Source organism: Alosa sapidissima, chromosome 11, assembly GCF_018492685.1.
Source record: "Alosa sapidissima isolate fAloSap1 chromosome 11, fAloSap1.pri, whole genome shotgun sequence".
In the NCBI taxonomy this organism is placed as follows: Eukaryota; Metazoa; Chordata; class Actinopteri; order Clupeiformes; family Clupeidae; genus Alosa; species Alosa sapidissima.
The window spans coordinates 35,766,129-35,793,851 of NC_055967.1; the positions used below are offsets into that span (position 1 = coordinate 35,766,129).

The following is a 27,723-nucleotide window of genomic DNA, read 5'->3' on the forward strand; positions in this document are numbered from 1 at the left end:
TCAAATAGTAAACATTTTATTCATCAATTGATCCTTACATAATGAATTGTGATATGTAACTGAATACAATATGAATGAATACATCACAACCAAGGATCACAGGTACATTCAACTTTTTTTCATTTCATCATTCCAATGTTGTGAAGTCCTCATAGTTTACACCATGTCATAAAGCTTGGGCATGGTCAAGCTTGCTCATATGTGCACACTCAGCCATGCACTTAAGACCTAGCATACTGCATCTTAAAAGATCAGGAAGATTTGTTCTGTGTATAATCAAAAGAAAGGTAAAAAAAAAGCAGCAAGTGATTTCTCACCATAAGAACACAAACATGTAAGATCTTCCAGGCTAATGAGCTTTTTACATGTTGCATGCAAATAATAATCACGTGAACTCATTCATTTCGACATCTTACGTGTTGTTGTGAATTTGAACATGTCAGTTTTGTGCTTGGGTACGTGAGTGAGTGTGCATGTCATTGTTGCATTCGCCTAAATGTGTGGGTGCATGTACTTCAGGGGATGGTGTGAACGGAACTGGGAATGGGAAAGAGTAGGCGTCTCCCCCACTTAGAACCAGAACTCGGACACAAAGATGTGGACGTTGACGATGTTCCGATGCGAGACGACCCCAGACGTGACGTAGTTCATGGCCAGCTTCAGCACGATGTCCACTGGGCCGATGACGCGCTTCACCTGACGCACGACCCCTGAGAGCACAGACACACAAAGAAGCAGCAGTCAGACGAGGAAGTGAGAGGAGTCAACAAACATGGCAGCACTCCTCTCACTCTTCTTTGTTCAACAGCGGATTCATAAACACTCACACACACACACACACACACACACACCCCGCTGAGGGAGAGAAGAATGACTCAAACCGCCTGGCCATTTTAACGCCTGGAAGTGATGAGGGCGATGGACGAATGCACAGTCAGGCACTAAGACTCTACGCTAACCTCGGTTAAACATGATGACAGGACTGTCAGATCTCTTTCTTGTGAATCTGGCCTTTGTTTCTTCCAATCCCCCCATGTCCCTGTACACCCTCTCCTCCCTCGCGTGCTCCTCCCTCTCCCTGCGGATGAGACACCCTGCTCGAGAGTGATGCGGGGGAAAACACAGCCCGAGCCCCGACCAAGGATTACCCCATGCCAGAGGAATTCACTGGAAGATCTTTTTAAGTGAACATGCGATTACAGAGGAGGGAGGGGGGGAGGGGGAGGCGCTGTGTTTACACAAGTTGTCAGCGCTAGCTTTCTCCCCACCGTGCACTGGTGACATTTCAACTCCGTCCTGCTGCAACAGCCATCAACAGCATGCAGCCAAGCAGTACAGTCCCTCCCCTGTCCCTCTTCTCCCCTGTCCCTCCCCTGTCCCTCTGCTCCCCTGTCCCTCCCCTGTCCCTCTGCTCCCCTGTCCCTCTGCTCCCCTGTCCCTCTTCTGTCCTTAATGTCCCTCCCCTGTCCCTCTTCTCCCCTGTCCCTCTGCTCCCCTGTCCCTCTTCTGTCCTTAATGTCCCTCCCCTGTCCCTCTTCTCCCCTGTCCCTCTTCTCCTCTGTCCCTCTTCTCCCCTGTCCCTCTTCTCCCCTGTCCCTCCCCTGTCCCTCTTCTCCCCTGTCCCTCCCCTGTCCTTAATGTCCCTCCCCTGTCCCTCTTCTCCCCTGTCCCTCTTCTCCCCTGTCCCTCTTCTCCCCTGTCCCTCTTCTCCCCTGTCCCTCCTCTGTCCCTCTTCTCCTTAATGTCCTTTACTCTCTTTTTCGTCCTTTTCTTTCCATGCCCCCCATCACACACACACACACACACACACACACACACACTTTTGGGTTATATTCACACACACTCTCACACACACTTTTGGGTAATATTCACACACACTCTCACACACTTTTGGGTTATATTCACCTACAGAACATCAGGCACCTGGCTGAAGACATTCACAGCCAGAATAAGAATCAATACCATGCAACCCTCAACTCTGACACTGTCGCTCTCCAGCTTCCTACCACACTGTCACTCTTCCTCCATGATACTGCTGCCATTGCAGGATTAGAAGAAGGCGATCAGCATCTCGGTTCTGGGTGGGGCCTTACAGAAGTGATGGTCATGTGGGCATGAGTGGAATGCGTGGGGGGGCCAATGGGATATTAGCACACTGGGAGGCAGATGCACTGGGAAGGCTGCTTCTGCCACTGCCACTTCATCCTCCTCAGCCTCAGTCTTGTTTGTGGCACAGGAGGGTAAATGAGTCCCATGTGTTAGAGTCACGCAATCCGCAGTCCCCGTCGGCATTCCTCTGGGCCTCCAAATTCAGTTCCACCATGGCGAGAGTGCGCGTGCAAAGCGACTGAGCCTCCTCGTCTAGATCACTGCGGCGGGCTTGAAGATTCCGGCGATAAGCATCTGTCGGCGAGGAGAGAGGCCCAGCTACCAGGAGTTGCCACACTTGTTTTTGTGTTTTGGGCCTCTGTTGCATAGTGACACTCCACTGTGAAGAGCGGGATGGGGGTTTTATTGTTTCCAAACCATGAACGCCATTAGGGTAGGAACCTTTCTGTGAACTCACGCAGAGCTGTGGTAATGTTCAGAGTATTGAGGGACATGGAAAGATTTTCCCTTTGAAAATGAATTTTCAGCACAAATGTATGAAGTGATGCTGAGTTGTTAAATTCAGGTGTCTTGGCTTGCGCTGATCAGAACTTCAAATCCTGTGCCTCAATCGTTTTCCCATATTTTTACCAGAAATCTCCGAATGACCACTATACTTAACATTGAACATGTACTGGACAATGTGTACTATGGCAATGACATAATGATATGATACTTGATTTCACATTGAAATAGCTTCGCTGTTTGGATCACATAAAATGTCACATTCACATGGGCTGACCACACTTGACCTTCTGATTGTTCCTTGAGGAAGGCCAGAGAGTGGTCAGAGATGAAGACAAAAAGAGCACCAGTGACTGAAAAGGGGTGTAAAACAAAAGGCCAGAGCAAACCTCTGGCCTGTGCTGAGTCTAAGAATAGCACCCCACAAGAGTCCAGTTTAAGAATGGCAATATGAACTTTTCTGGAAATACCAGATTACACAAACGTCAACCAAACCTTAAGTCTTTTTGAGCCTTTGCACACGTCCATATACAGTATTTACACAAGAGTGATTAATGTATTATTAACACAACCAGTTTTTATGTTGTCAAAATCTCTTACATTAACAGCAAAATGTGGTCAGTCGTTCGCCCTTAATTATTTTTTTGTTTCATGATAGGATATTTGCGGCTAGCTCATAAATTTTCATCTTTTCTTCCGGTACCTTTTAAGTATTGATGACACTTAAATAGTAGTGGTCACTGAGCAGTTTGGGGTTTGCAGCATACCACTCATGCCATTTGGGCTCTTCACAGTCATGTTTGTGGTGGCTGCAGAGGTGACCCTACTATCGCATAACCATCTACACATAACCCCTGTTTTTCAGCGCATTTTGTGGCACTGTAAAGTAGCCAGTGAAGAGAAAATAGTCCTAAGTGTATGGTAGCTACACAGGCACTGCCTCAAAACAAAGTCAAGTGAATGCCAGGAGGCATTTGTCATCCTCAATGGCTACAAGGGCTGCGATATTGAAGGGTTACATGTAAACAGTACAATTTCTGGGTTTTATGGTTTTTACAACCCTGGGTAGGAAGTGTATGACAAAATCCAAAATGAGTGGGTTTAACACCAGGGACAAATGAAGAGTTTGACTTCAGGCCTCACCACAGTGTAGTATAATGACACGCTGGCTGTTGTGGGATGCAGGCTCGGCGCAGTTAAAGCCTTTCGTCCGGCCCCAAGCGGCGCCCAGCGCACACAGGGAAGACCTGTGATCCAGGCCCCAGAGGGCTCGGCGGCATGGTCCAGATGGGCCCCAAGCGGCGCCCAGCGCACACAGGGAAGACCTGTGATCCAGGCCCCAGAGGGCTCGGCGGCATGGTCCAGATGTGTGATTCCCCACCGCCTGCTTACTGCTCTTTGGTCACCCTAACCAAACACCCCCTGTAGCCACTCCTGAAAGGAGGACGTTGAGCTGGGCCTGTGCCCTTTAAAAGGCACGGCATGTGGGATGGTATCATCTTAAGGTCAATTAACGATGACTCATTGCTACTGATCTCCGAAAATTGCACGGGAGAGTTTTCTGGAACACTTCTCTCTGTGGAGTATTTCCATGGTGGAAAGGAGCTGCAAATTCAAGTTTTAAGTGTTTTTTCCCCACAGTGGTCAGCTGAATAAAGTGGCAGGATTGGTTCAACCCGCTCCTACTGAATTATGTGCATATACAGTGGGGAGCTCACATGTTAATAGATGTTTACTCAACCTTATCGCAACCTTTTTGCTTTATCGTAAAGTTACACTTTGTTAAGATTTACATGCAACGTAAGCTAATTGCTTGCCTCTCAAAGATGAACAAGTGCATACTTGTTTTGTTCCTTCATACATGAAAAAAAAAAAAATTTCCACCATATTTTCTCACATTGCAATATCCAACATCGCTCTTGCCTGTCAAATGAAACATATACACATATAAAGAGAAGCACCCAAGACTGTACTAAATTAAAGCCGATAATAAATCAATGGGCTCAGATGATGAGTGTTTCTGCCCTGTCTCTGTGGAGTCGCTGGGACACATGCAGTGAGTGATATCTGCCTCGGCGCCCAGACCACCCGGCCAACGCGCCTGCTGTCAAGCGAGGCAGACACTGTTTTCATTATCTCCGGTAATCCCTCTTTTGACAGAGCAGGGATTCCTCGTGGGCTTGGCCCGTCTGTGTGTGCCTAATGATGCCATTTCATGATTCATTCCCTGACAGCTCTTCCCATCAGGAGACCTCCTCGGCTTCTTGCCCTGCCTTGCCCTCGCGCTGCGCTGCGCTGCTCTGCGATCCCAACACTCTCCTCGTTCGTCAACTCGCACGTTCAGTGAACCATAAAAGCACATTTTCCCGCATTTTGTGAGAGGATTTGAAATTGGTGATGAATAATAACTCTGTAGAATTCCGACTGGCCTGTTTTTTTTTTATGACATTTCTCCTCAAATACTTTCATCTGAGCTCATGTTTTATACACTGCTTGTAGGATATTTTGAAAACCATCAACAATTCACCTGCTTGAGCCTCAGTGTGATCCCACCCCTCCCAAACAGGACTAATATCTCAAACCAAAATTCCTCTGTGGCCTGTGAAGGATACGAGCAAATGACACATACCTAAGCCCAGACCGAATTTACATCTCCATTCAAGTTTTCACTGCTGTGGCAACAGTATCGCATCAAGGGTTTTTATTGTTTGGACTAGGCCCTGACCATAGAAGTCTTTCTCTACCTGGTGTTTTAAATGATTGGAATCATCTGTGGTTGACACGTACTGCACACTGGCTGTGAATCCTTCCTTGAGACAGCCCAATGATTACTGGACACGTACTGCACACTGGCTGTACATCCTTCAGTCCAATGATTACTGCACCTTACGCTCCTCCGCCTTGCTGTTGCTCTGGTGAATTCCTCATGCCCGTGGTAGTCGGTGGGAAACGCTGCAGTCCTGGGCATTTCTTTTTTGTGGCTGCTATGTCATCCGCAGCCCAGAGAGCCTGCCTGCCTACCGGAGCGTGGTTTGCGCTGACTGACTGGCAGCCCGTGCAGTGAATGAGAATGGGAGCGGTCCTCCACTAATATTGGTCTCTAAGTGGAGGCCTGCGCTCCTGTTTGGAAAAGCTGAACAGGTCACTGAGGCTGGATACGTGCAATTCTGTACTTGCATCAGCACAAGGAAACGTCATCTATGCACCCCCCCCCCCCCCCCCCCACACACACACACACCCACCACCACCACCACTACCTGTTGCCAGCCCACACACCAGAGAGGTGGATAGCTTGAAAAGGCCCACAGCAACAGCTGCCTGTTGAGAGATGGTTTGCTAAAACAATCTATCCCAATCAAAGATGGATGATTGTGTGAGTCATGCATTCATCTCCTGTTTGTCTTTCTGAAAATGTGTGTGATATGTGAGGGGTGTTGTTTTTGTGCTCATATACTATCAATAGGCGTGGGTCTGGATACCTACTGGGTGGTTTGAGCCTGCATATGTTTTCAAATATCTTTTTTCTTTCACTCTAAATGGAGGGGTGAAGTTTCATGCTGGATTTCTCAGCGTTTGATAGCTCCAATCAAGCTGTCTCATGATCTCCGGGGTTCCGCAGTGTTTGTACAGATGCACCAGACTGCCAACGTTCTCATCCAGACGTGAATCCCAAAAGAAAACCTCCACTCAGACAGACAGTGATGGATGACCGAGGCAAACTAAGCTCCAGTCCTCCCAGTGTGTGGTGCATCACACAGGCCAGGGAGATGGAGCTGGGGAAACACTGAAAGAGTGGGTGGGTGTTTTTTTTCCAGGTCATTTCTGTGAGCTAAAGGTATAATTATACACTAGAGGGATTTAGAAACCTTTCAATAAATTTATTCTAGGGCGGTCAATTGATTAAAGTATTTCAACACCAATTAAAAGCTAGACTGTCCACAATTTTTTTTTTGTCTAACAAGCAACATATTCTATTCGGAAATGTACTCGCATCAACATGGGAGTGATGCAAGATGTGCTTGCTGTATGCATATTATGTATTCATTACTGTAACAGGAGAGCTACATCAGGCGTGTGACTGAAGCATTCCATTCGTGTTGCGTCTGCTGCAACAATTAGCTTCCACTACGATCAATGGAAAAAAAAAAATATGCGTCACGAACGCAACGCTTCAGTTACGCCAGAGACTTTCTAATGAGGAGACACAGCACTCAAAAAATCCTCTACAGAAACGTCGACATGTGAATACATTGAGCCAATCATGTGGTGTGTTGTGAATACATTGAGCCATGTCATGTACATTGTCATGAAGCCTTGCGCACGCACATTTCTACCAAAATAGATGCCTGATAAGTGCCCAAAAAGTGTTGCAATATGGCCGCCGAGTGGAGGGACTTGCCTAAAAGGACTTTGGTTACACGCCTGGTGTAGCTTCCCTGTAAAATCAATGGGCAACATCATTGTCCAATGTCAAAGATTGTCAGAAATTCTCACAACTAGGCTGTAGAATTTAGTTCAAATCACAGCGGAGTTAACTCAAACTTAACTGGTAATGTATGGCAACAATAGATGAGCACACTGCCCTAATAAATTTACCATTACTTTAATATCATAGTAGTCTTAAAAAAGACTACTCGACATACGTCGACATACGTTGTCCTCATAGTTGATAGGGCAAGAATATCCAATTGCTCGGCGATCAAGTGTTCTTTGAGATCAGTGGGCCACCTTTATTAGTTGTGTGCTTTGCTACAAAAGGATACCTTATGGTAACCTTACTGTCAAATCAGGAATAAATAGCTAATAGCTTCATTCTTGCCGATAGACGCATCTTACAGGGCTTTGAAGTTAAACATGCCTTCAGATCAGATGTAATGCTACATGTAATGCAACACTACAGATTCTAGATTTAAGATTAATTCATTGTTACACCTCCTTATGTGTTTTAGGAGAGTGAAAATCATGGTTTTCCTAACAGAACCAGTGTCAATGGCATCAAAAACATTGAGGTCATGAAACAAATATGTGTTAAAGGGGAATTTCGCCATGTTCATCAGCCCAAATGTTCATCCCGCCAAAGTGTAGCACTGTAGCTGCCTGGCCACTTTAGCTGGTCCACGGAACAGAAACCTATAGAAAGAAATCTATAGCATTTAAATAGACTTTATTTTATCTTAGTAGCGTTACCACTGCGTTGCCTTCCTGTTCAGCTGGTCACCACATAATTTGCTCATATTACGACCCATTTGTTCATTGTCTTGAAGGCAATTATGCTCCCATTAGTCATCTCCCACCAGCCAGATCAACAGATACCTTGTATTAGCTGAATTACTGAAGCTAAGCAGGTGTGTGCCTGGTTAGTACTTGGATGGGAGACCTCCTTGGAAAACTAGGTTGCTGCTGGAAGTGGTGTTGGTGGGTGGTCAGTAGGCGGCACTCTTCCCTCTGGCCAAGAAGATAGATCCCAATGTCCCAGTGCAGTGATGGGGACACTGTACTGTAGGAGATGCCGTCCTTAGGATGAGACGTTAAACCGAGGTCCTGACTCACTGTCATTAAAGATACCATGGCACTTATCGCAAAGACTAGGGGATTCCTGTTATCCTGGCTAAATTCCAACCTGGCTCATTCAATCTGGCCCCCTAATCATCCCCCACTGTAATTGACTCCTTCACTCTCCACCTCAAGCTGGTGTGTGGTGACCATTCTGGCACATAATGGCTGCCATGCATCACCCAGGTGGGTGCTACACATTGGTGGTGGTTAGTGAGGTCCTCCTTTCCATGTGAAGCGCTTTGAGTGTTGAGAGCGCTATATAAATGTAAAGTGTTCAGGCAAAAAGCGCCACTCAACAAAAAACAAACTGTTGCCAACAGATGTCACGGAACTCATAGACAAGGTATTTCAATATAAAACAAATATGTTTGCCCTTATATTTTGTTTTAAGTTAATAGTAAATAAGCACTATTAAATCTTAAAACTCTGTTTTAGTAACCAAAAAATACATCTGAGATGATAGGCTATATACAGTACAATATATCTGTCAGCCACCTACTTTGTGTTAGCATCTTAGCAAGCAACTACCAGCCATTACCCAAATCGAATGTGGCGGGATGTGGTTGCCTGTTCTCTACATTACTGCACAGGAAAACTGAAATCCTGTGAACTATGAGGTCCATTAATTGATTTCAATGGTGACTTCAAAAGACTTTAACATATCCTACATTCTAGCCATACATAATGCGTACTTATCTTTTTCAAAGGGGTCTCACACATTGAATAAAATTATGTTTCTGCCTCAGTTAGACCTTCAAAGTGTTCTGACCCCAGGACTAGGATTCATGTCACTTGATGTCTAACAAACCAAGATTAAAGTGTTTCTGGTTATCTACATGGTCATAACAACTAAACTACCCTGAGGACATATTATGTGCGTACAGTTATGTACAGTTAATAGTGCTTTCCTTGTGCTCCTTAATGTAAAGCGATGTCATGGCCACCAAGGACGTATAGACATTACTCACTGCATGGCTCACAACAACGTATTGTTAATTACTTGGAAACCCAAGAGACGGAAGATCATTTATGGAATCGCGCTGTAGTCATTCCTGCTTGTATGACTTGTCAGCCATCTCTGACAGCACTGTGGCCAATGTTTCCCAATGTTTCTCTGAAGATTTATAAGTACCCTCCATTGCGAGGCCCTGACATGCCTCTGTCACCACATTAGACGACCTCCAGTGAGTTTAATGAACAGAGCCCTCCTCACGTCACCAGGCACCCTATGAGAGCCATCTGACTTTGATAGGGGGCCTCTAGCGAAATGGACCAACCTGCGGGCAGCAGCGACTCACTCACCAGAGCTGCATCCAGCAAGGAGCCAAAGCTCATGTGAGAATACTCTCTTTACAACGAGTGCAAGACCGCCTTTCATGTGGTCCGCAATTAACAGCTCTACAGTCAGACGAGACACCAAGAGGACGCGACAGGACATCTAACAATACAGGCAACCACATGAAATAAAGCAGCCAGAATTACGTCTGAATACATTCACATTCACAAACGCACACACACATACTCACACACATAGTCATGGGTACAGTAGACACACACATTCGTATACAAAAATCCAGTTAATGGGAATTAGTGACATCAACAATAAGATTGGCTCCGTCTGTCCACTGGGATGCCTAATTAAGCTCATCGCCACTCCTGCAGCTGACTATGAATCTTGTATGATGTTGAGCTTTTGTGAAAAAGACATTTATTTTAAATGATTGATAAATTATAAGGGCAGGACTCGCCTAACAGTGTGGACCAGATTTAATACTATTTCTTCTCCACTCTCACAGACTATGGTTTAGCTTTTTTTTTCCATTTCCAGTCTGCATTCTTAGTTACCCAGCGGAGGGAGACGTATGTCCTCTCCTACTGTCTGGGATCCTTTTCTGCACTGAGTCCATCTAGCCATTGTGATTCTCTGCTACTAAATGCCATAGCACTGTCTAGACTAGGGGAATTGAACTGATACAAATCAAGCCAAGTTCCTGGTGAGGAGTAGGCTTCATCAGCCTTAAACCATAGACACATGGATGTTTTTCTTTTTTCCCCAAGAGAGGGCATGTGAAGTTGCAACTTAAAAGAACCACTTAAGTAGTGCAAGCATCCACATTTTTGTGCTTTTCAGATGGTCTATTTCCACCCACCCCCAACCCTCCTTCTGGCCTCACACAGAGACACATGTGCATTTCGTTTGGTTGAATAAAGAGCTGTATCATAATGTAGAATTAGGTCAGAAAACCACTTTTGTGTCTCGCAGCAAATTTAATTGAGGGAGGCCTCGGGGGTTAGTCAATGGTCCCTGGGTATTGTTAGCTAGCCAAGTGGATGCCAGAGTGCCACTCACCCACGATCATTCCATGCTCATAGCGCTTGAGGATGTCGAAGGAGTTCTGCATGTTCCCCTCCAGGATGTCAAAGACAATGTCTGAAGAGCCGAGTTGAGGCAGTGAGTGTGCTGGAGACATGGTTCTCAGGAAAACGATCTCTGTTGGACAGGACAGTTGGGAACAGAAATAAAGGTTGTTGTTACCACTGAAACTTTTCCCCAATTCATGAGACACATATAGAGGACAAACAAAGCTCCTGGTTTAACTATTAGCTGTTGAATTACAACATGTCGAGGATGAAACATTGGTTCAGACTTTTAGACTGATTTTATATTTAGCAATTCACCTGGAAGATCCCTAAAAAATGTTGGCCAATCAGAGTAAATCCAATCAAGTTTGATACCAAAATAAAAGCTCAGCACCAAAATCAGCCTACAGGGTTTTCAGAGCATACTGGAAAATCAGGAGAAAACAGCCTTTTTCAGTGAAAAACTTTGCAGTGAATGTTACAAATTAATTGAACAAGAGCAGTTTAAATGCCTCGCCGTTCTGTCAGAGAAAACTATAGGTAAAATTGTAAAACAAAAGGTCTTCTTATTCATAATAAGCTACATAGCTATTGTATCATCCGTCTGGTTGTGTGTGAGCCAACATAAGCAGTCATTTGAAATGATTTTCAAACAATTGCCAGTCAGTTGTATTGTATACTCTTGTATACCACAAAGTTAAGACAGCAACAGGTGTTAACATACACATTTCATTTAGCAAGTGTTTTTTGAAGATGCAATTATACCAGGGTGCAGGGGAATTGTGTGTAGTGTAAAATCAGACTAGGGGAAATTGAATACACTGTCGGACCCTGGAATCATAAGAAGCATAAGCACTTGGAGTGAAAACTATATTCAGAATAATGCTGTGGTAAGTCTGGTAAAGGCTCCCTGCTTCTCTTGAATTCAGAGGGTGCTGAAAGAAATGTTAAGTCGAAACTACTTTTCATAAAATAAAAGAACTGATTTTCCTTAATGTGCAGCTCATAAGTGTCCATTTATCATACTTATATCTTACACACAGATTGATCTGCTGAACAATAACCCAAACATTAAGCTAAGTCATGAAGAAAAATTACTGCGGTTTTTAGTTTATAAGACTTTTAGTATATGCTATACAGTTTGTTTTACTAATACATAAATAAGTAACAAACTGCAAATGCTGAACAACTATTTCTCATCCAAGTACAAAACTGATTTGATTGAGCTAGTCCAAAATGACCACATATTACAGATGAAATGCTGATGTCAGTTTAAGTAAATGTCAGTACTGAGATTAGCAATGTTTTATTAGCCATGGCCCATAGCAACCATTGCAACATCCTTACCAACAAAAACATGCAGCTGTGAACTGAAAGAACCCAAGTGGCCTACCTTCTGGTTTGGTGAACTCTCTGAAGGTGGGCAGGGAGATGACAGTGTGGGAAATTGAGTGTACTGGGTCCAGGACACAGCTGATGTCGTTAGGCTGGCAGGACTTGACACAGCGGATGGTGTCAGCTCTCTCGACCCTCGGCCTGCTAATATAGGGGAGACAAAAGCTCCTGACCTTCTGCAGTGGCTATAAAAAGGCCTCACAGCCCGACCGCTATCCTCCCTTAGGCATACAATGACAGGGCATCTCAGGGAGCAATGCACCACATAATCAGCGGCACAGCAGGCCAGCGAAATGTCCACTACACAAATATTATTTGCACAAATACAGAGAGCATGCTGGATATAGAACTCTAAATCAAACAATCGTGTCTGAGGAAGAAAAACAATAAAACAACAAGTTGCCAAAAATCACATAGTAAGAAATGGGGTGGTCAACTTGCGTCCTGCCATTCATGGTTTTGATGCATTCACAGTGGAGAATGAAACGCTACACCCAGTCAGACACTGTTCCACAGCCTACACGAGAAAATATTTGGGTTTGCTGAAGCGTCCGCAGCACTCATATCCGATAATCTCTCGTAGAGAATTTATGGGGCAAGGGAGTGCTAAATTCTGGAAAACATGACAAGACAACTCCCTTGTCTCTCAGTTTTGTTCTCACCATTATTTAGGGTTTTGTTTATTTCAGTGCCTAATCAGTGGCAGCTCTGGGGTCTGAACTGGGTATGCTGCAGGGCAACACCCCCCCCCTCACACACACACACACACCTCCAGCTTGCCCTGTTTATGAGCCCCACCTACGCACCCACGACAACGCCACAAGGCACGATCCCCACTTCCACATGCCTTGTGCCGGAATGGGGCCTCAGCTTTAAACATCTGGGTCTTGCAAGTCGATGAGAAAGGCAGGCCTCTTAAAAAACTCCCTCTGGGTCTGTCAGAAGTTATCTTCCTTGCCTTGTTTCTTTAATAAACTGCACTGTCTTACCCACTTCGTATCAGTTTCACGGTTGTGCCAGAACTGTTGTTGCTTGTGCAGATGTGGCTCCTCCACAAGTCACAAATTAAGGGATCTTAAGATGTTTGGACAGGCAGCAAATCTGAAGATAACGATGACATTAAATTATATCTTGATAGTGAGACACCCTATCTACATTTACTGTATCTCAAGCGGCCAGGCAAATCCCTTTTATTTGTCAACTCAACTAGTCCACAGCGATGTCTAGGGTCCACTGCAGTTGGTAGGCCCTACTGTAGAGTCTAGAGTCTCAATGCGCCAATGCACACTGAGACTCCATATCCCACCCCCTCAGAGCTCCCTCAGCATGATTGTATGCTGGTGAAACCCCTGAGCCAATATTGGGTTGCAGGCTTACTTTCATGAAGAGCTGGGAGAAGCCCCTGACAAGAAGTCAAGCCACTGCTGGGTACCGACTTATAATTAGCAATTAGCGGGGAGGTCCACGTTTTGCTTTGGGCCAGGCCAAGCCACAAAATGTTCTCCTAGTTTATAATACCTCGACTCAGGCGCAGCACAGAGAGGAAGCCCCCAGGGATTTGGGCGAAGCACCATGACAGGCGATCGGGTGAATTTACGAGAAAATAATGACCCTGGGTGAACTGCCACTCGGCACGGAGCACCAACTTCAAAGTAAGGCAGCAAGTGGAAGGCTAATTATGCCCTGTGTGTCTTCACCATAGGAGGGGTCTGCAGTTCTATGCTCACGTGGCTCGACACAAAATCCCAATATTTTAGGCCAGAAATAAAAACAGCTCTTTGGATGGAAGTCTTTCTGGTCAAGTAGGAAATTTTTTCATTTTTTTAGGTAATTATTTATAGTCGGGACATTGATAACGCCCCAACATAAACACTGTAGGCCATCATTCATGTTCAGAGCGGTGATGTTGCTCCACCACAAATTGTTCAGACCACCGGCCAGAACCCAGATCCCCATAACTCAATGTCAGAAAGTCAGAAGGAAAAAAATGTCTCTGTCATACTATTACATTAGGAACAAAACAGAGACGCACCTCCTTCTGCCGTTTCAGGTCTACCTGGCTAGTTATAATTGATCACAAACAATGAGTGGCTCTCTTAGGTCCCCCTACCCTGAGTTCTCAAAAACCGCTAGCCCATCAGTGTAGACTGGTAAACAAGACGGTAACTGGTGCCCCGTCATTTGTTTAATTATGTGGTAGTAAAACTTCATAACCATGGAATTAGGTGTCTGAGATTTATCCTCATGAGAGCTGAACAAACCAAAACATCACCACATACAACTTGTATCTAGTTCTTGAAATACATCTCTTTTTTAATATCAGCAAGAAAATCTTAATTTATCTTGAAGCTGTAAATGAAATCCATTAGTGACAGGAGAGATCTCTAAATAATTAATAACATGAACAAAATAGAAAATGAAGACATTTGACACCTACTTGAGGACAACACAAATGTCTCTTTAAAGTAGTCAGGTAGTTTGGGTGGTTTATTAGCCTTTTAGAATATTTCTTAGCCCTAAAGCACCACCTAGTGACTAAAGATACGAGGTGTCTACTTGTGCTTCAAAGCCTGTGCATGTGTTAAGATCTCCTAGGAACGTCCTCAACCAACGGAAGGAGAGAAGAAGTGGGTTAGTGAGTACTTGACTGTATCAGTGGCTCTCTTATATGAGTTATCTGTTCATCTGTCATGATGATTACATAAATGATCTCAGTAACCATGGTGATGCTCAGTTAGGGGTCACAGTGTTAGGCAGGCTTGGCTGATCCTCGGTGACAAACACCAGCACTTTGGCCATGTAAGTGCTGAGCATGCCATGCCGAATGAGCGTCATCACGAGAGACACCTCGAAGTCCTTTGGTTTGTCAATGGGCCGCTGCACTGTCATCACGCCACCAGAGGGCACCCTCTGTGTGCCAAAGTAGCCATCTTCGTTGCCCTCCATAATGGCGATGTCGACTTGGTCGCCTGGGAATATGTTGGAGGGCCCCATCCGGAAGATGTTGGTGGGCGTACGGATATTGATGGGGAATGTGAGTTGGTAGTGGGTTATTCTCACAGGCAAGGTCAGGCACTCGCTACTCTGATTGCAAATCAAGCGCTCACAACGACTGTGAAGGAGAGACAGTGGGAGGAGACACACAGAGGAGTCGGAGAGAAACAAAAACAGACAGCAGAGAGAGAGAGAGAAAGACACAGAGGAAGAGTTGATGAGTTGAATGCAGTGGGTGGCATGCAAGCAAACCAAAGTGGTGTGGTAGAGAAGTTGGCTGGTACACATCCACACAAGACTTGAATTTCTATCTCACGTGCTTCACAAACAAACTTCTTCCTCAGTGCAAATGCATCTACTTTATCCAAAGGTGCAGTAAAGTCTGGCATTCACATATTTGTCACAGGCCAACAGTTCCTCTATTCATCTCATCATGTGCCTGCATTCCATTCTCTGAGAACACATGCATGCTGTGATTGATGTGTAAACTCATCAGCATTGAACATGCAGATCGTTGCAGCCAAGTAAGAAGCTTTAATTGTTCCAGAGTACCCACAATGGGCGTTCACTCTCTTTGTAAAATCTCTGACAACAACACATGCAGAAACTATCTTTTTCTCTCTTACACCTCACACAGACAGAAGGTCTCAGTGAGGCTATAACTAATGTGAACAATAAGGATGAACCATGTTTCTTTGACACAGCGTAGTGTGTGATGGATTTTCACATGCAGTCTCCCGGATTTATATGTCCAATTTAGGTGTTGTTGTGTTGCTTTTGTGAGCAGTGATTTCTGCATTTTTGGGGGGCAGAGTGGGTGTGAGCAGAAGCCTGCGGAATACTCACGTCTCTCCGGAGCGCCGGTAGTTGGGAGGACAGGTGAACGACAGGCAGCGGAATCCACCCTGAACGTTGAAGCAGCTCTCTGATTCTGTGCAGGTGTGTGTCCCTGCCAAACACTCATCCACATCTGGGCACAAAAGACAGGATGAAAATCATGGTTAACCTCTGGAGTTCGCTTGCATGTGTGTGTACAGTGGAGGCTTGATATAGGATAGAAAATTGTTCCAGAAAACTAGTCAAAACAATGTATGGTGGTAGAAAATGAAAATGATCAAGCATGCTAATCCCTAGTCATGCTTTTACTGCATTCACTTATGTCAATGTGATAGTATAATATCATTATATAATTAATAATTATTAATTATGCAATAATATTAATAATGATGAATAAAGAAGAAGAAGAATGTCATAAATATTTATAAATTTTTCTGCGTCAGATTATTCGCTATGACATTAACCTGCCATTGGAGATTTTGGCCTACTTGGTACCTTACAGAAATGTTGAATGTTAAATGATTAAGCAGCTTTATTTGAACACAAAATGCATTTTTGACTTATTTCTGATCTTCAGATGAAACATCTCAAAGACCACTGCAACCTACCAGCAGAGGGAAATTGAAGGGTTTAACACATGCCTGAGAAACTACTCTCTCTTAGATCTCACCAGCTCCACAGTGGAAGAGATACTGTAGTAGAACTGCAATGTTACTAATTGCTAATGGCCATTGATGAAGAGTTAGAAAGGACTAGGTCATCAAATACAGTGCATGACAAACAAATAGTACATCCCAGAGACAGAGCCTCTAGAGCACCCCCTGCTGGAAAGAGCTTGCAGTCTTCAAAGGTGCCACTGGTTATGGGACACCAAACCTGTGTATCAGTGCAAGAAATAAGCAACCTCTAGATGTACACAAACAAGTTTCCTACATTCTTGTAATCCCTGTACTAAAGTGAAAGAGAGATTGGCAAATATTAGTAGTTGCCTAGGTAAAATTACATAACATGCTTTATGGTGTCAGTGACTGACTGGACAGTGGTGGGATTGCTCACCCTGGCAGCTGCGTCCATTGGGGGCTAGTGTGTAGCCTGTGTCAGGACACGAGCAGTGGAAGCTCCCCGGACTGTTGTGACAGCGATAAGAGCAGATGTGCCCCCCAGTGGGAAGTGCACACTCGTCAATATCTGGAAAACAGAGCAACCCAATAAGAGTGAAGAGGCGCTCAGAGCAGAAAGGTGGAGCGCTCGAGGCAAGATATCCCTTCCCTCTTGTTGCAACAGGATATTCAAAAATTGAACAAACAAACTAATTGTGGACATCTCCTATAGTGTGTGAGAGGTGACCAATCCATAGCTAGCTTACCCTCACAGGTGATGCCATCTACATCGCTGAGCTGGTATCCACGGCGACAATAGCACTGGTAGGAGCCATAGACATTGGCACACTCTTGGCTACAAGGGTTGCTCTCACACTCATTAACATCTACACACAATAATATCACATGAAGTTAATGAATGACTAAAACATATAGGCATACTGTACAGAAACAAAATGTCCAATTACACAGCGTCTAGTAACAATTACAATGATATTGTGATATTTACATATAAAAATGTCTTATTCAGAAGGTGACACTGGGAATGTGAGACAGGACAATTACACCATTACATACAGTTAAGGTTTCTGGTTCTTTGAAGCACCCCTTACCATCACAATTTCTGCCATCACTGGAGAGTTTGAAGCCTGTGGTACAGCTGCATTTGTAGGACCCGAGAATATTTTCACACTTGTGGGCACACAGGCGGCCAGGATAGTGCCTGCACTCATTGATGTCTGAGTTGCAAAGGTAAATAAAGGCAGGTTAACATGCCAGTTACAGCACAAACACATGGAAGGGATGACTAATGGAGCACTCCTTACCTTCACAGACCCTGGAGATGCTGTTGAAGATGTAGCCACTGCGACACTCACAGCGATATGAGCCCACCAGGTTAATACAGCCATGGCCAGCACAGGAACCATCGGGTTGTGTGCACTCATCAATGTCTGACACACAACACATGATAAACAGCTCAATAATTGTCGTAAGAATGACTGGAGAGATCTAATGTATAATTTAGAAGTATGTTTCCATGATAACAAAGAGGTGTGTTATAGAGTGTGGCCCTCTTTTAGCAGCTGAAGGGACCTGGTATCTGACTCACCCACACATCTAGTGCCCTCTTCGTTGAGGTGGTACCCACGTCCACAGCTTACAGAGTTTCTCTGGCAGGTGTAGGAGCCCACGGTGTTGAAGCACATCTGTCCAGTGGGACAGGGCCCACTCTGGCTCAGGCACTCGTTAATGTCTGCCACAGAGACACACAGTCATGGAGCTTCAGGTGCTAAATTACATATCCATACATCCATTTAACGCATTCAATTGCAACAGGTGATCAAAGATGTACAGAGAGGATCAATCACAAATATATTGGGAAAATATAGCTGTGTGTTATCCTTCCTGTATTCATTTATCCATTATAAAGTGACAGTGTGGCAGCAAATACAGAATATTATACATATATATAATAATATGAATATGAATATTTTGAATATGAATATTTTGTTAAGGCAATCTGTGGTACACTCATCCAGTCAGTGTTTGCATAATGTTTGCCTAATGCTTGTTTTATTGAATAATGTGATTACTATAATGTTTCTTTGTACAGTATAGACAAGTATTTGACAAGGTCAAAGAATTATCAGAGCAAGAAGGACTAATGCATGCACTATGACAACATAGGTCTATTTGCTTTGACTGAGCATGGTGGATATTAATGATTTTTTGGAAGCCTTGAATGTAGAGACTCCTGACTCCTGAGCTCTTCCCTCACCAATGCAGCTGCCCAGGGCGTCCTGTATGTAGCCATCTCCACACTGCACTTTGGGCCGACACCGGAACGATCCCGGAGTATTCTGGCATGCAAACTCTGCAGGACAGTTATGTGTACCAGTCTCGCATTCATCAATGTCTAGAGGTAAATCAACAAATCAAACAGCGGGGTTTTAGTTTGAGCGCTCAGAAATTAGTTAAGCATAGCCATCAAATGAAGAAGAATCAAATTAAATGAGAATTTTCAGATTGATATACAATTTACACTGATCATAAAAATTAAGTACCTGAAATTACCCTGAACGTTTTGTATCGGCTCGTATAACAGTGTATTAACAGTATTGGTGTACTGGAGAGAACCCCATTTTGTGTTTTGGGTATAGGTATTTTGGGTTAAAGTAAAGTACTAACTCCAAACCCACTTCACATGGGACACAGCCATTGTCCAGTTTACTGTGGTCTTTTTACCAGCAGGTGGCAGCACTGAAACAGACCTTTGCATTGGTTGCTGTCGGTTAGCTCGTAGCCCGTGCCACAGCTGACATCGCGTTGGCAGCGGTATGAGCCCAGCGTGTTGATGCATCGCTCCCCGGGCCGACAGCTGTAACTGCCCAGCAGACACTCGTTTATATCTGCGCCAGAGAAGACAAATACTCAACCTAATCAATCACACGCTAGTGACAAATACTCAACCTAATCAATCACACGGTAGTGACAAATACTCAACCTACTGTAATCAATCACACGGTGTTTATTTTAGAGAAATTACACTTTTTGAACTTGCAGTACACTGAGAAGAGGGATGATGCTGTAATTTTACAAATTACTGCATTAGATCTTCAAAGTTCACAGAGCTCCAATCACAGCCTCTCTTAGTAATATGTTTATTAGCACTTAGGAGTAGTGATGTGTTTTATCATCAAGAAGAGGAAGTCAGGAAGTCTAACTTTGCTATAATGTCTGAGGTCAGGGCAAGCATGTCACTGGCCTCGGGTGTTCCATGAGGTTACTATTGGGGCATGTATGTGTGTGATCCTCGGTAAGCTTGTAAAAATAACTGGGAGTTGAAGAGGAAGTCGTCTCACTTACCTTCACAGGCTTTCCCATCTGGTTTGAGTTTAAACCCTGCATGGCAGGCACAGGTGCCATTACCTTCACACTTCTGACCACACTTAGCCTCTGCCAGTCCAACAGCATCCATGGCCACATGTAGAGAGAGGGAGACGGAAGACAGAGAGTACGACATTTCAAAATAAGATTCCAGAAGACACCCCCTCCCTCATGTTGCTCTACTCGCTACACTTTACAAAGTAGCTTACCTTTGCACAGCTCGTTGGGCTCGGAGAGGTCTGCAGAGTCAGATCCCGTGCCTGAGACTATATGGAGAGAGTGGTGTCAGCATGGATGTCCTGCTAATAGCCTAGGCTACCACTAGAGGTCAGACTACAGTTGACAAATGTCTGGAATTTGGTTTAGTCTCTAAGATGTACAACTCAGGGCATTAAACTACTACTGAGTCAATTATTCACGGGAGATCTTTATAGTATTCTTTAGGTCATCTCCATGCATTTCATCTCTGGAGTAGAGTTTTCTGTCACCAGTCAACACACACTGCAATGGTATTTTCCCTGGGGTCAGTATTGGTCTGAGCCCTTACGAGCCAATCTCTGACAGCATGCTTGATTCGTATACACTGTTGCCTAGCGACTTGTGTAGAGCGTTAGAGCCCCTAACCCTGTGGAGAGCTGTTGTCCTGGGCGTCACCTGGCAGGGTGCACAACTCAGGGCATTAAACTACTACTTGTGTAGAGCGTTAGAGCCCCTAACCCTGTGAAGAGTTGTTGTCCTGGGCGTCACCTGACAGGGTGCCGTTGCCCTCCAGCTCCGGGCTCCCATAATTGCAGCAGGCGCGGGACACCAGGCCACACTGGTAGCTCACGGAGAGACTGTGGTCACAGGCCATGCCCGTCTCCTGCGCTGCCTTCCCTAGCAAGCAGCAGTCGCAGCACATCTGAGGGGTGCAGGGGGGGGGGGGGGGGGGGGGGGCAGATAAGGATGGAGGAGGCACAAGTTCAAACCAGCCACTCGTGACATCACTCTCATTCATGCTCATATGGACCCTTTCCAGAGAGTTCCATTATCAGCATCATAGTTGGCCCCACAAGACTTCCTTTTTAACATTCCATATGTTATCTTAATGCAGAGGAAGTAGATTGGGGCCCAAATAGAACGTTCAAGTATTGTTTGTGTTTACCTTGTTGAAAGGGTCTATACCTATCATAAGCAGTCAAGAACTGTGGCATGCACTCTCGTTATCCTTAACAGGGCTGACACATTTGTAAACCACTGTGTCTGGCGTACGTCCTCAATGTTGAGTGAAGCTGTCCAGATGCTACTGAGTGGTAATGAGCGGTAATGAGTAACATACATAGACCGCAGTAATCACATTAGGGATACAGAGCACCAGGTTATTAACCTGGTTTCCTGTGCATGACACAAAGCCGTGAGCCCACAGAACACTACGGTTCAGATTTATATCCGACACCGACAGCTACACGTTCCAGTGCTGTTCTGTGCAACGTGTTTCATCCTGCTTAGTGTAAACACAGGCAGGAACAATCGCTCTTGTCCTGACACAGCACATCCGCTCTAGGTGAGCACAATTTAAAGTGTACAGACGATCTCTGGCAGGCTGCACAAATTCCCTTGTTTCTGTTTTGCCTTATTTACAGTTTAATGGAGGTGCATCCTATTATAGCCTCCCTCCCCCAAATACACACACACATGTAGTTTATGTTGGAGTTACGAAAAGGAGCAGGGAGTTCCATATTTCATCGCTCACCTTAGCAGTCTTTGCCTCACAGGTGCTGCCTGTGAGAAGGGCCTCGCAGGCACCTTGGTCCTTGGCCATGTTTATGCCACTAGTGCAGCTGGTGTCCTCCAGCACTGCTGCACAGCACTGCTCCTGGGCTATTCTGTCACGACACACACACACACACACACAGACACAGAGAGAGAGAGAGAGACGGAGAAAGGGATGGAATGAGAGAGAGAAAAAGAGAAACACAACAAAAGTCAAAAGAAAACAAACAAACAAGGAACAATAACAAGACTAGCCAGTCTGACACTGTGATACTTTCAGCAGTTGCGAAAGACTCCTGGTGTTTCCTTTCCATTGTTTTTCCCTTTCGCACTGCAGCACGTCTCCCCGAGGAGAGGTCTTCCAAAACCACAGGACTCGTTTTTATGAAGACGACAACTGTGAGCAGTGAATTGGCCCTCTACAACTAGAGTGCCTCTGACAGCCCCCATGCACCCATGAGCCAAGCTCCATGGACCTCTCGTCTACTCATCAGGTTGAGCATGAGCCAAGCTCCATGGGTCAGTGGACCTCTCGTCTACTCATCAGGTTGAGCTTGAACCTGAGGCCAGCGTGTGGTCTGTAGTTCACTGCCAGCCTCTCGCAGCCCGACGGACACAAGGGGACACTCACTCCTGCTATTGTCCAATCCAAAGTGCCTCTTTATCGAGCCGTACAGGAAAGCTTTCCATATAAACGGGGGATCGTTCTTTAGCCACAACAGAGCCTTTTAAGGGCACAGACATGGGCTGGTGTTTTTCTTTTCACTGCTTGTCTTCGTTTTCTTTTTGCCTCATTTTTTTCCTCCTCATGTGTCTGAAATAATCCTCAGATTTCCTGTTATTGCTCCTTTCAGCCCTCTCTTCGACTATAGTTTCACCTCCTAGGTATTTCCTGGATTTGGAAATACCCCCTTGCTAAACCCCCCTCCCACAAAAACCATACAACCACCCCCCCCCCCACCCAGTACTCTCACTACTCTACTCTGAACAAATTCTAAATCCTGCTGCTTTCCAAAAGAAACACTTTTGCTGGTGGCAGGCGGATTGGGTGACTGATTTGGTTTGCAATCGCCCAGACCCATGTGCCACCACATCTCCTCCAGTTACTCCCTATTATTGCTGTTCCTGCTCCAATTACTGCATCTCCTGGACTTCCAGAGGACAAATGATGTGGTGCTGGCTGGTCGTCTTCCTCATGGAGGTTTAAGCTGTGTCGGAGGATCAAAGACGCGGTGGGCCACCAGGTAACAGAGTGGGTGTGTGGGTATGAAAGCGTCACCACTGACCTGCAGGTAGTGGACTCGGAGATGAGTGGCAGGCTTGAGCAGTCCTGGCTCTCCTGGCCTCGGTCTCGTCCGTCCTTACAGCAATCCTCCATGGATATGGGGTCTCTGCTCTCTGAGGCACGAATGTGAAATGCGTTGGAAAGGACAAATAAAACAGGTTCATATTATCACTGATTACATTTGGAAGCTCTTTGAAATTCCATTCAGAAAGTTGTTCCCTAGGGCTAATTTGCATCAACCATCTGGATTTGCTGATTTGGACTGTGTTTTCTGTCCAGGGTGAAAGAACTGATAGAGGAAATCAGATGGCTCAGCGAATCAAAATGGATTGAGCATGAGTATATTAAAAAAACATGGGTACTGAAAGATACAAAAAATAAAATGTACAAGCTTTAGGAACTAAGGGAAATTTACTTCAAAGACCAGATTAATAATATGTTATGGAGACATGAAGCCACAGTCCTTCAATGTTTTGAACTCATCTGTATTGGTTTTCTCATATGAAGTGGTGAGAGCCTCCTTTGTTAGAGTGTGTTTGAAATATGCTTATATGCCATGACTTGCCTTGCCTGTGAGATTCCAAGTATATCATCGCGGGTAATCAGTGGGCTGAACACAGGGCATCCCTTTCTCTGGAACAGTCAGACACTCCCAACTCAAACAATCCCAAGCCATCAAAGCCCACTGCCTGCCTAACTGAGTGATCTAGCTGTCTATAGAGAGGCGGATGGGCGAGTGCTCTTAGTTGTTCAACTCACCACACCCTTTCTGATATTTTTCTCAGGGCTGAAATTAGTACAAGAAAGAGATCGCCTTGTATCAGTCATCAATCAATGGTTCAAGATAAGCTCCATAAAAAAGACAGGCTACAGCGCCCATACCACCTACAGACCCAAGTGCCCACGGGGACCCAGGTTTGAATCCAACCTGTGGTCATTTCCTGGTCCCACCCCATCTCTCTCCCACATACTTCCTGTCTCACTCTTCACTGTCCTATCCGAATCCGAAGGCAAAAAAAAACAAAAAAATATTGAAAAAAAAAAAAAGACTGTTTAACTCCATAAAAGACTGCGAAGAATGTGAAATGGCTATAATTGATAGAGACATGTTTTGAACAATGTTAAATGTGTTTATTTCTCTCCCAATGTAGACTGTGCCTGGAAGGTTACCTGTATGCAAGCTACAGCCTACTGTAAATGTTTTACTTGTACATATTCCCAATAAACCAAATGGTCTGGGAGAAAGTGATCTGCAGGGTCATTTAATCTGCAGAATAAGTTCAAATATCTCTCAAAGACTTGACAACAGCAAATATCCAAGGCCTCAAAACAACAACTGGCCGACTCAATCCGAACAAATAGACTCATTACGTTGTGGTTTATGTGATCCGCCAAGCTGGGAATAATTTTGGCAGATGTGTCCTTTGGACTCTTGGTCTAGGCCTCAACATAGTCTTACTGCCAAATAGGTATTATCTCTACTAAGTCTCCAAAATGAGGACCATATCTTGTGATTTTTCTCTTCTAAACATGACACAAATTGTCTTTGCTGTTCTGTTTTGGACTGTTTCCAGCCAAACTCTGGGACTGGGCTTTTCTTTGCCCCAAATGTCAAAATAAATACTGGTCTATGAAACATTTACGTTTAAGGTTACTGAACACTTAAGAAAACGGTGGTTTAGATAAAGAACTTCAGCACATACTTTGTTTACCAGAACAGTTTTATATTGTTAATATAGGTTAATTAAATGTAATGTGGGAAAATGCTCCATGCACAAACAAGTGGGTCCAGTCAAGAACCTTTCTACTCGTACTTTATCAACAAACAGACAAGTAAACAACACGAGTCCATGGTGTATGATGGTTAGGATTAGACTGACTGATGCATTGTGGTCATTTTAATAAGCATTAATAGTCTTTTTTTGAGAAGCATGAACACAAGACTGAACAGAAGTTTTTGCTAACCCAAGATACAGCAGAGTCTTTTTAGAGTGATGGAGTTGCTCGTGTGCTGGCAAGCACTGTGATTAAACTTTATGGAGCAAGAAATCAAGATGTAAAGAGCCGTCAAATACCCAGCATGTTACCACATGCAAACAAAATGCCACAACCGAATGAACATTTAGGTGGAAGTTTATGGGCTAGAGGGCTTTCATGTACCCCATGACAAATTGTATGATTTATCAACCTTGTTTTTCTTTCCCCAGACCATGTTATCGGTAAAATCAGTTTAGGACAATGGTAAAAACCAGCCATTAAGACATGCTTGTCAGGACTGGTCGGCTTCCAGTGAGTAACAGCTGAAGCCCATACCTGGCCCCGTTAGTGACTGTGTATGCTGGTGCCAGAGTGGAGAGTTTCCCGCTCTGGGTAATAAAGCAAGAGGAGGAAATGAGGAGGCCTTTTTAACAAACCCCCTGCGAACTCTCATGTGGGATCCCTATTAGAGAGCCGCTCTCGCCACAGATAAGGGTGCACTTTACGCGCTGTGCTGAGGCCAACAACAGGGCTGTTCTTAGAAAGCAAGAGGTCACCTACAGGGATTAGTTAGGCACATAAACATTCAGCCATTTGCTGGCACCTCTTGTGCAACAGAGAAACTGCTTTTAGCTGGCTCTTCAGACTTCCTTTTGGTCTGTTATCATTAGCAGCCACCCCCTCCCACACACACACACACACACACACACACATACATACCACCAGCACACCAAATTTCTTCTTGGAAATCAAAGGTTTCCTATTAAAGAGGAGGCAAGCCTCTACAAATTCAGATTTCCAGGACCAACCCCTAGACAAAGCATTAAAACTGTTCCCTTCCAAGCACTGAGTGACTAAGGCTTTTTGTGGGGGTTGACGAGAAGCAGCGGTCTCTTGCACAAGTTTTATGGAGCTTTTGTCTTGCAGATAAGTATCCTGTCCTATGCTGTTCTAATCCTACCCTACTCTGGCTGTCGAGCCCTGGAGTCATTTTTCATCGGTGATGGTCTGCAGCTCACTTATCCATCCAAACTTTTAGTAGGAGCATAACAGCCATCCCTCTTTGCTGTTGTTATTTTACCCGGCTAGACACTTTTACTCCAGCCCAAGTGATCTCACAGGCCTTCCCCCATCAGTGATGCATTGTCTGCAAAGGCTGGCTGCCACCTTGGAACGTCATTGCGGTTTTTAAGGGCCACGCTGTTTGGGTCTGCACACAGCAGGCCCGCTCTGAGAGCTCGTGTGTAAACACGCCCTAATGAGTCTGGAGCAATCGCATCTCTCAGAGAGCCCCCGTCCCAGCACAGCTCCTGAATGCCCCGCTGCACAGTCCACAGCGTCCAGCACAGCTCCCGAATGCCCCGCTGCACAGTCCACAGTGTCCAGCAGGCCCACTGTCATCTACAATAAGTGCCGTTCTGTGGTCGGCCCATTGGTGTCAGCACGTCGCTGTGTAAATACCTTTGCCTGAGACGAAATGACAGCTGCTGATGAGATATTATTTTCACCTCAGGGGATGCCTGGCTGCTGAGGGGCCCCGTGCTGAACGAATGTCCAACCAATCAATCAGTCACTCTCTTAATGTGCACAATGCATCGCAATCATTTGAGTAGCAATGCTATTGAGTGGTTGCAGTAGAGTGGACTGAACGTGGCAAAGGTGGCATCGGAGCCGGTCTGGAACTTCCAGAGGGGTCATCGTCATCAGTGTGGTTAGTCTGTTTCTAATTGACATTAAAGCGTGCAGTGCCATGGGGTGACCCTTGTGTCGGTCTGATTCATAGCGTGGCATTTGGAGTAGGGAACCCCACTGATAACGAGAATGTCCCCCAGTAAGCCTGGAGAACCCCTGCCCCAGAGCACAGACACTCCCACGCCTCACTGACCCTTGATGCAGTTAGAGTGTAAATCAGTCTTGATGGAATGGTTTTTCTCAATCACCTGCAACACCAGTCTCTCTCTCTCTCTCTCTCTCTCTCTCTCTCTTTCTCACCCTCTCTCTATCACTCACTTCCCCACTCTCTCAAATATCCCATGTTATATCCATATGATCTTGTATACCTCTATAAAACACCTCCATAGTTAGAAAAATGTACTCACTTAACACCAATTTAATTACAACTCACCCACACATGGTCAATATAATATTGATTAAATGAGTGGGGTTTGAGTCGTAGTGGGTAGTAGCGCTGACTTCACTTATATCCTCTGCAAAAGGACTGGATTTCGATTAATAGGATAACAGTTTTTAAATTTTAGACATATAGCCTACTTTTTTGGCGTCTTAAGTCAGCTATAGCCTACTTATATATATATTTGCTATTAAACACACCGAGACACACAAACAAACAATGTTAACAATAATTTCCTGGTGAAATTACCAGAATCTCAAAAACGACACACTTCATAGATCACAGACGTTTCAACTTAACCTCAATTAAAAGCACCAAAACATGACTAAAAAGGGGGGGGGGAGACTTACCTTGGCCATTGAGAACTCCGTAAATAGAAAAAAGCATGAATATCAAGGGAGCCATGGAAAAAAATCAAACGGGAAATCGTCTGTCTTGTAATATTCGGATGTATGAAGTTGGCTGCACGCTGCAGAGTGCTGGTTAAGGTTGCAGACGAGCGGTACGGTAAGGCAGCGTGACTGTCTCAGAGCGCCTAATTAGTCCGTTTAAGCTTAACCGGTCCCTTTAGGTGGGCGGGCTCCACAATACGCAATCAGTCATTTACAAGTATCAAGCATGCTATCATCAAACTAAAACCAACATTAAAGCTAAAACAGATATGAAACAAGCAATTCGAATCCTACTGAAAACCTGTTTTGACTTTTGTAGCGAATAAAGTTCCCCTCCCTTGGATAAAATAAGGACATTGCAGGACTCAAGAGCCATGTTGATTTAAGCGACATATTCGTTTGATTGGTATCTAACTCTGAAACGCTCTTTGGCTGTGTCGCCAT

General features: G+C 44.8%; 1 protein-coding gene across 3 annotated transcripts; it reads right to left on the reverse strand.

Annotated features, from left to right (window-relative positions):
• Window positions 1-27,723, reverse strand: fbln1 (fibulin 1). Of its 3 annotated transcripts, none has more exons than XM_042109286.1 (17): window positions 27,238-27,723; window positions 22,781-22,892; window positions 21,475-21,607; window positions 20,460-20,643; window positions 19,952-20,008; window positions 19,722-19,811; window positions 19,127-19,264; window positions 18,634-18,771; window positions 17,965-18,108; window positions 17,681-17,806; window positions 17,468-17,593; window positions 17,123-17,242; window positions 16,813-16,944; window positions 15,766-15,889; window positions 11,924-12,069; window positions 10,520-10,660; window positions 1-710 (listed from the first exon to the last, which is right to left on the reverse strand). In XM_042109286.1, exons 1-17 carry the CDS (start codon window positions 27,290-27,292, stop codon window positions 571-573), a joined length of 2,106 nt encoding a protein of 701 aa, XP_041965220.1. In that variant the 5' UTR covers window positions 27,293-27,723; the 3' UTR covers window positions 1-570. The 3 variants fall into 3 exon arrangements, with proteins under 3 accessions (XP_041965220.1, XP_041965221.1, XP_041965222.1); XM_042109287.1 differs by having other exon boundaries at window positions 20,490-20,643; window positions 27,238-27,715; XM_042109288.1 differs by lacking the exons at window positions 1-710; window positions 10,520-10,660; window positions 11,924-12,069 and adding an exon at window positions 14,213-15,037 and having other exon boundaries at window positions 27,238-27,563.